Here is a 7,721-nt window from a genome sequence, read left to right on the forward strand (position 1 = left end):
CTTAAATGGATAATCAGTGACTTTTAAATTTTATTGTAACCTTCTCCTGATCTGTGCTTCTCTACCACCTTATCTCTGACTTGTTTGGAAAGCTCCTTGGTCTTCGTCGTTGATTTGTCATATCACTATGTGAGTTGTGGCTTGAACAGATGCATTTACTCTGAAGTCAAGTTAAACCACTTTGATTACTTGTAGACAGAGACCAGTACACTAATTTTGCAACCTTTCAAACTAATCTTTTGCACCTGAACTGATTTAGGTTTGCTGTAGCAAAGGGGTTGAATATTTATATAACTGAGAATATTCTAATTTTCTTTGAAAATCTAACTTACTTTCACAATACCAATCTTTTTTTTTTTAGCTTTCTCAGTTTGGAGTAGATTGTGTAATTCTAAATATAAGGTATCTTTTTAAAGTTTCATGATTGCAAGCTCAGATGGCAACAGACTATGGAAACTTTTTGTGTGTGTGTGTGTATATACATACAGTCGTAGCAGTCAATAGTAAAAGTTTTAAAGTGTTATTTGAACTGAATCTTTACTGTTTAAAGTGTTTTTTGCCCAATGATTGTATTAGGGTTTTGTGCAATTCCTTGTGATCCCTATTATGAACCACTATCGTGGTTCATGATAATGCATATATTATTTTTTCTAAAAAATGCTTGATAATTATCTGAAGGTTATTAGGAGGTTATAGAGATCTTGCATGTGAAAGTTGAAAATTTTCTGATACATAAGTATTTTTAATCTTAAAATTACTTTGCATGTAAGATAGTCAACATTCAAAAAGAAAAAAAATTACAACTAAACCATTAATTAAAAAATTGTAAAGCTTAACTAAAATCTATTTTGTGTATGAAAGTCTTGTAATGTTTACTGATAATCTGCAAAATTTCATAAAGATGTACGTACATTTAAAAAGTTACAATATAATTGCTTTATGGCTACTTTGGAAATGGGCTGGGTGGAAACTTGCTTGGAATATTTTTAAATTGGCATCATTGAAATATTTAAGAAATTCTCTCTTTCTCATGATATAATAGAAGAAACATATGTTTGAATGAACATTTAAGGCTTCAGTGCTTGCTATGACTCATTACTTAGGTTTTACTTCAATGAAAATTAAGTATAGATGTTGGTTTTGGATTTACTGTGCATTTATCCATTACAGTAATTGTTTAAATTTATTAGAGATGTATGTTTTAACTCTTGCATACGAATATCTAGATCTGTCAGAGCTTTTAAGCACTTTGTTATATTTCTCTTTTTAAGAATATTTGTTTTAATGTTTGTCTTAAATTTATTGACTGGTAAGACAGTGTTAAATGTCTTGTTGCTAATCTTGTAATACAGTTGAAGGTTTTCTCCTTGAAAGTGTTTCATATATACATTTTTTTTTTCTTCAGTTTGGTAGAGACTATCCTGTTGTTGACCATACCTATGATGCTGTTGTAGTAGGGGCAGGAGGTGCTGGGTTGAGAGCTGCATTTGGATTGGTTCAAGAAGGGTTTAAAACGGCCTGTGTTTCCAAGCTGTTTCCAACAAGATCACACACAGTTGCTGCTCAGGTTTGTTATAAAAATATCTACATTGCCATTTCTTGGAGCTAAAAAAATTTTTTTTTAACCCACTTTGTAGGAACCATTGATATTAGTGAAATATATTAAAATAATCTGTTTTTATAGGATAATCTGATTATTTTATTTTACTCGTCATTATGTATTGTGAATATGAATTTATGTTTTTTCGTTAAGATGAGAATCAAAGTATTTTCGTAAACATAATCTCCTTATTGATAGAAATTTCATGTATGCTGTGCTGTGATTTATTTTAGGTCTTTTCTTAATATATTTTTATCAGCATTTTATACATAATTAAGATTGTTAGTAGGTAGCTCTCATAAGTCAGATGAGAACTAAAATCAATCCAGTTGTTAGTAAAACTAGGTAAATGTACACTATATTCTTAATTATTTATTAGCATGCATTGTTTCATAAGGTGGGGTATCCATGGTGTTAGTGATTATGATAATTTTTATGCATCTTGAAGTGGATTGAATCAAGGTACATTTTCAGTGTATTGGCTGGGTAATACTAAGTTTGTATCAACTGTTAGATGCACTACTGTACTAAATGTTCCTCTTAATATTAGGTTTCTTCAACTTTTTTAGATAGCTTTCACTTACTGTCACCTGATGGTTTTCTGTAATTCATGACTGAGTATAACTTGTCAAACAAGAGTTCCAAACTTAGAAGTCGTAAAAGGCCATATGCTGTCTTTTCAGCTTGTATAAGTTGCTTGACAACTTGTAACCTGTAACCTTTTCTATTTAGATGCATTTCTTAATTCTGTGTAAGATTTCCCTTAGCTTTCACAAAATTATTTTTTTTGTTTTGAAAATAAATATTTTTTGATGTTCTGTTTTTAAAGTTGAACTAAATTTTAGTACAACCGTGTTACATATCACATTTCTCAGGTTTGCTGTTCTTTACAGTACTGTCTATGAGTATGTAATAAGGTTGGAATACATTCCTTCTTGGGAATTTATTGATAAGCAATCTAAATATAAAATATTTATCAAAATATGTATTTTGGACAACATTTAATTTCCTAATATATTTAACCCTATAACTACCAGCTACTAATTGTTTTCGTAGATAACATCACTTTCGTCATATTTCTTTCCAAAAATAAAACTATTAGATGAACTAATTTAAAAGTTGACAAGAATGTGCCTAAAAATATGTAGTTTCAGAAAAATAAAACATTTAATTTTTTTTTTTTAAAATACTATTAGTAGTAAAAAAAATTTGATATTTTTACTCGCATTCTGAATTGTTCACCTGCAAGGTGATGTTCATGTGAAGTATAAACATACTATTTATTTATCTAACAGTTTTCACATTTAATTTGTATAATCTCTAGAACTTTGTAGATTAACATCGAAATTTTTTCTGGTAAATATTTATATTTTATTTTCCATTTTCTCTACTATGTCACTAACTCTAACTATCATCATCAACATACAGTAGAATGAAATGTTTAAAATTAACAAATGGAAATATGTATATACCATTTTAACATTGTAGAAATACACTAGAATAGTCTTCTTTGTCTCATATGAATCTTTATCTTTACACTTAGTTTTTATTGTTAATTTTCTTTTCCAGTTCTATGCCTTTTATTATTCGTGAAAGTACATCAACTTGTTTCCATTAAGCTTGATAGTTATTACTTGCAGACTCTCACGTTTCACAGAACAAGATGGTGTTTGCACATGCCATCTTGTTTAGAAGCTTTAACAATCCAGAAGACAACAAGTTAAATTTATAAATTCATTAAACCTTTCAAATATGCATTTTAAAACACAGATAATACATATTTACTTAAAATATAAAGTAAAACATAAATGCAATCTGTCTACCAAACCAATACATACAAGGCAAGAAACCCTTGCTAACTGCTACGTACTCCTCGAGAGAACAATGGACTTACCTTCATTTCATCCCATCTCAAACTGAAAGCTTATGCATATGCTTACCGTTACAGTACCAATATTCAATAGCGAAATCTGCTCTTTCTATTTATTATAAGCATGCCATTGAACTTCAAACTGTCGTGTAGCTTGTGGACATGGCTGACTTTAAAAGTATTTACAATGGTTTCTTAGAGGGAGAAAATCTTTGAAACTAAAATGAGACCGTAACATCAACCACTTGTATGTGTACTTTGGCTGTCTAAAGGAAGCCTATACAGTGCAGGCACACAGTTTCTTCTCTACCAGCTCTTAAAGTTGAGAAATTGTAACCTTGAGCTGATCATGCGACAGCAAGAAACTGAAGGTTTACTTGTTGTTTTATATGTTTCTTTTGAAATAAAGGAATAAAAACTTATATAATATAAAACTTTAAATTATTATATTCTGTATAATAATAATAATAAAAATAATTTCATTAAAATACATGATAGTAAAGTGGTTTAATTAAATTTTGAATGTAACACTGTACCAATGCAGAAAGGAATTTAAAAATGGAAAAATTCTATCTATTGACAGTAGTGATGGTGGAACATTTGTAGTTTCCTTGTTACTATGTAGTTTCATGAATATTAAGACTTTGTATGGAACCATATAAACTAGGTTTAACATAATAGATGGTAATGATCAAATAAGCTATAAACTTGAGTTAAAAATATCTTTGATATTATACAGCATAGCTAAATTGTATTTTATTTAACATTTCAATAAATAAGCTACATGAATTACAGTGAATTTCCCTGGTATAAATGTGTAGTTTTAGCTATTACTGGTTTTTGGAACCCAATAACAAAGTAGAGATGTTATTAATTTGCCTTTTATTTTGATTATCATTTGTTAATACTTATGAGTTTTGTTTAAAATAGTATTCTTGTCGTTTAGTGATGATAACTATTCATTGTATTGTATTTTTTGTTAAAACCAAACCCTTTAGTAACATGTTTGCTTGTTATTTTTTCCTTCTTTTCAAACTTTCTTACAAGACAACATATAAAAAAAAAGTTTTCTGTTACATATACAAACCAACTTTGACTTTTATTAATCTTCAGCAAGTTTTTGAATTAATATTGATGTCTGCTTTGCTTACTTTGCTTTCCTTTGGTGTTGTCATGTTGTGTATAAGATATTTGACCATATTAGTAAAGCTCTTTATCTTGTATAAAGCATTCTTCTTTTTTTCTTGAGGAGAATAAAATCTTTCTTTTAAAATGCTACTTGTTTCATTCTCTAAACTTGTGTTCAAGTTTCACTTGTCATAGTGTAAAAAAAATTCTTAAAACTCCCGTGTTGTTGTTTTGATAATTTACCTATTGTATCCCATTTTTACCAGTAAAAATATTTACGTTTTTTCATAATCCATTTGATTTCTTCATTTACATCTGAATAAGTCTTTTCTAGCTTAGTCTTATTGTATGAATTTGCAAGTTTATTGTTAAATTCTTTGCAGACATGAATTATTTTTCTTGCCATAAGTTAATGACTGGCTCCTAATTGCTCAACTTCTTTTAACAGTAGTAAAATTCTATGTGCAGAATTGGATTTTTATTTTAAGCTAATGTTAAATGTTTCTTTTTAAACATAATATCATTTAATACATGGGTAATTTACATACTCTATTTGATCGTAAAAATTATATGGTCATCTTCAGCATGTTTCAGTTACATAACTGTTTGAAAATATGAGCCAGAGGTCAAGTGTTTGAATCATATATTAAACTTTATGCATTGTTACTGTAATTATTTTTCTTTTGAATTATTTGGCTAAAATCCACCTCTGATTGGAAGTACAGTCTTTTTGCTGAACATCTTTTGAGCCATTCTTCTCTACCTATTTACACAAATGGTTCGAAATCGGATGACTCTGCAGGCTTTGCCATGGTTTGCAGTAGCTCGGTAGTTGCTCGCAGGATCCTCCCCTACAGTTCCTGTGTTCACTGCCAAGTTGTATGCTATTTCTCTTGCCCTGGATTATGTAGAAGTTATGCAGTACAGCGATTGTACTATTAACACTGATTCTCTTAGCTCTCTCCTGGCCCGAGAATCACTTAGCGTTAGTTCTTACCCTGTTCTCGTTGATATTGAACAACGACTGGCCCATTTTTCTCTTATCTTCTGTTTCCATCCAGTTTTTCTGGATACCTGGCCACATCGGTATTTGTGAGAATGAGCTCGCTGACACTACAGTTAAGTCCATCTGCTCTAGTTCTGTCATGGCTATGCCTGTCCAATACGTGGACTACGGTCCTGTATTCAAGGCGTGGTTTCGCGCCAGTTGGAAATTGACTTGGGATGAGCAACATCATAACAAGCTTTTCCAGATAAAACCTTCTGTTGCTCTTTGGCAGTCTTGCTTCTGTAAGGATCGGAAGGAGAAAGTTATTCTGGAAAGACTACGCATTGGTCACAGTTTAACTCATCATTTTCTTTTACCTGGTATTGACCCACCAATGTATACCCTTCGTGACACTCAAGTCACAATATCCCATATTTTACTGTCGTGCCGTCGTTATGACCATGAGCATCGGTACCATTTTAGACATTTTTTATGAGTTTACCCCTGATGTTGGACAGTGTCACTGGCGATGGTGACACTGTCCAACTTGATTGTATTTTCAATTTTTGAAGAACAATTGGTCTTTTTAATTCTATTTAATTCTGTTATCTGTTATTTGGATGTATTTTGGTTTTAACTCAATTTATTTTTACATTTTACTACAATTTACTTCTACTGTTTTTACTGGTTGTTTGGTGCAAATAGCCTAATTGCTTTGTGCCATAAACCACCAAGCAACCTTGACTTTTTTGCACAAAATCTGTAGTATTTTAATAAAGAAATATATATTTGTTAGGGTGCTTTAAGATGTTTTTGTTATTTTACTATTTCTGCATTCTTTTTCTACAATCGTTACTTTTATGTTTATATATTTTTGCCACCATGTGTAAAGGTAGTGTCACTTATCAAATACATTGGATTTATTTATCACTTTTCTGTAGCATAATTTGAGACTTGGAATGAAAAGAAAAAAATATTTCATTATAGGGAGGTATTAATGCTGCTCTAGGCAACATGGAACCTGATAACTGGAAGTGGCACATGTGAGCTCTGTTTTATGTTTATGAAATTTAAAACTTTTTTGTGTTTTATTTCAACATTTTTTAAAAATAAAACATACTGTATGAAATAAGCAATAACTATGCTGTGATAAAATTATTTTATATTACTAATATTAACTGAACAAATTGTCTAAATATAATGTTTCTAAGCCTCATTATTTTTTGAATAATCACTAAGTAAAGCAAAGTGAATTTTAAAATTATTTTAAAACACTTTTTAATGCTGTTGCTCTCTTATTTAAAACCCTGCATACTTTTATATGTTGTTCAATGTGAAGTCAATTAAAATAAGCTTAATTTTTTTATCAGGTATGATACAGTGAAAGGCTCAGATTGGCTTGGAGATCAAGATGCCATTCATTACATGACAAAAGAAGCACCTGAAGCTGTTATTGAGGTAATCTTTTATAAGTTAGTAATGAGAATTACTTGAGAAGAATGACTATCTGAAGAAAACTTCATTTTATCCATACAAACTGCTTAGGCCCAGTAACTTTGGAGCATAGTTGCAAATTTGATTCCCACCTACAGTAGTGTCACTTTTTACTTTCATATTTTTTAACCTGTCAGTGATGTGTCATGTTTAGAAATCTGTGTAGCTCATTCTAAGGCAGGGTGTATTTTAAACACAAACCAGGACACCTTTAAGATTTTATTGTTATAGAAGGAAAGGAAAAAAAATAAATTCAGAAATAAAATGTTTTATGCACCGATAAGTTTGAATAAGGTGCTCGTGAGTTTAGGATAATTGGTTATAACAATAGTTATTTTGTAATATTTAGTGCTGTGTGGTTTAAGAGTAGTTTTGTACTATATCAATTTATATATTTGTAGCTTTTCTGCAACATATTACTGTCTTGTTATATTTTTGTTTTAACTTTGTTATAGAATGTGTGTGTGTGTGTATAATACACACACACACACACACACACACACACACACACACACACACACACACACACACACACACACACACACACACACTACGTACGTTACGTAGTAACTAGACTACTTACGTTAAGTAACGTACGTACGTACGTAGTAATTAACTTAAACTTAATTAACGTAAAGTAA

At 30.4% G+C, this 7,721-nt stretch overlaps 1 protein-coding gene across 1 annotated transcript in view; it reads left to right on the plus strand.

The window, feature by feature from the left end:
• LOC106459417 (succinate dehydrogenase [ubiquinone] flavoprotein subunit, mitochondrial-like) overlaps positions 1-7,721 on the plus strand; it is a 40,491-nt gene that overhangs the window by 12,291 nt on the left and 20,479 nt on the right. The window contains exons 3-5 of the mRNA XM_013919040.2: positions 1,406-1,567; positions 6,574-6,629; positions 6,957-7,044. Of these exons, the coding sequence (XP_013774494.1) occupies positions 1,406-1,567; positions 6,574-6,629; positions 6,957-7,044 (306 nt within the window). The remainder of the gene's footprint in view (positions 1-1,405; positions 1,568-6,573; positions 6,630-6,956; positions 7,045-7,721) is intronic.

This window comes from Limulus polyphemus, unplaced genomic scaffold, assembly GCF_000517525.1.
Source record: "Limulus polyphemus unplaced genomic scaffold, Limulus_polyphemus-2.1.2 Scaffold27, whole genome shotgun sequence".
Lineage (NCBI taxonomy): Eukaryota > Metazoa > Arthropoda > Merostomata > Xiphosura > Limulidae > Limulus > Limulus polyphemus.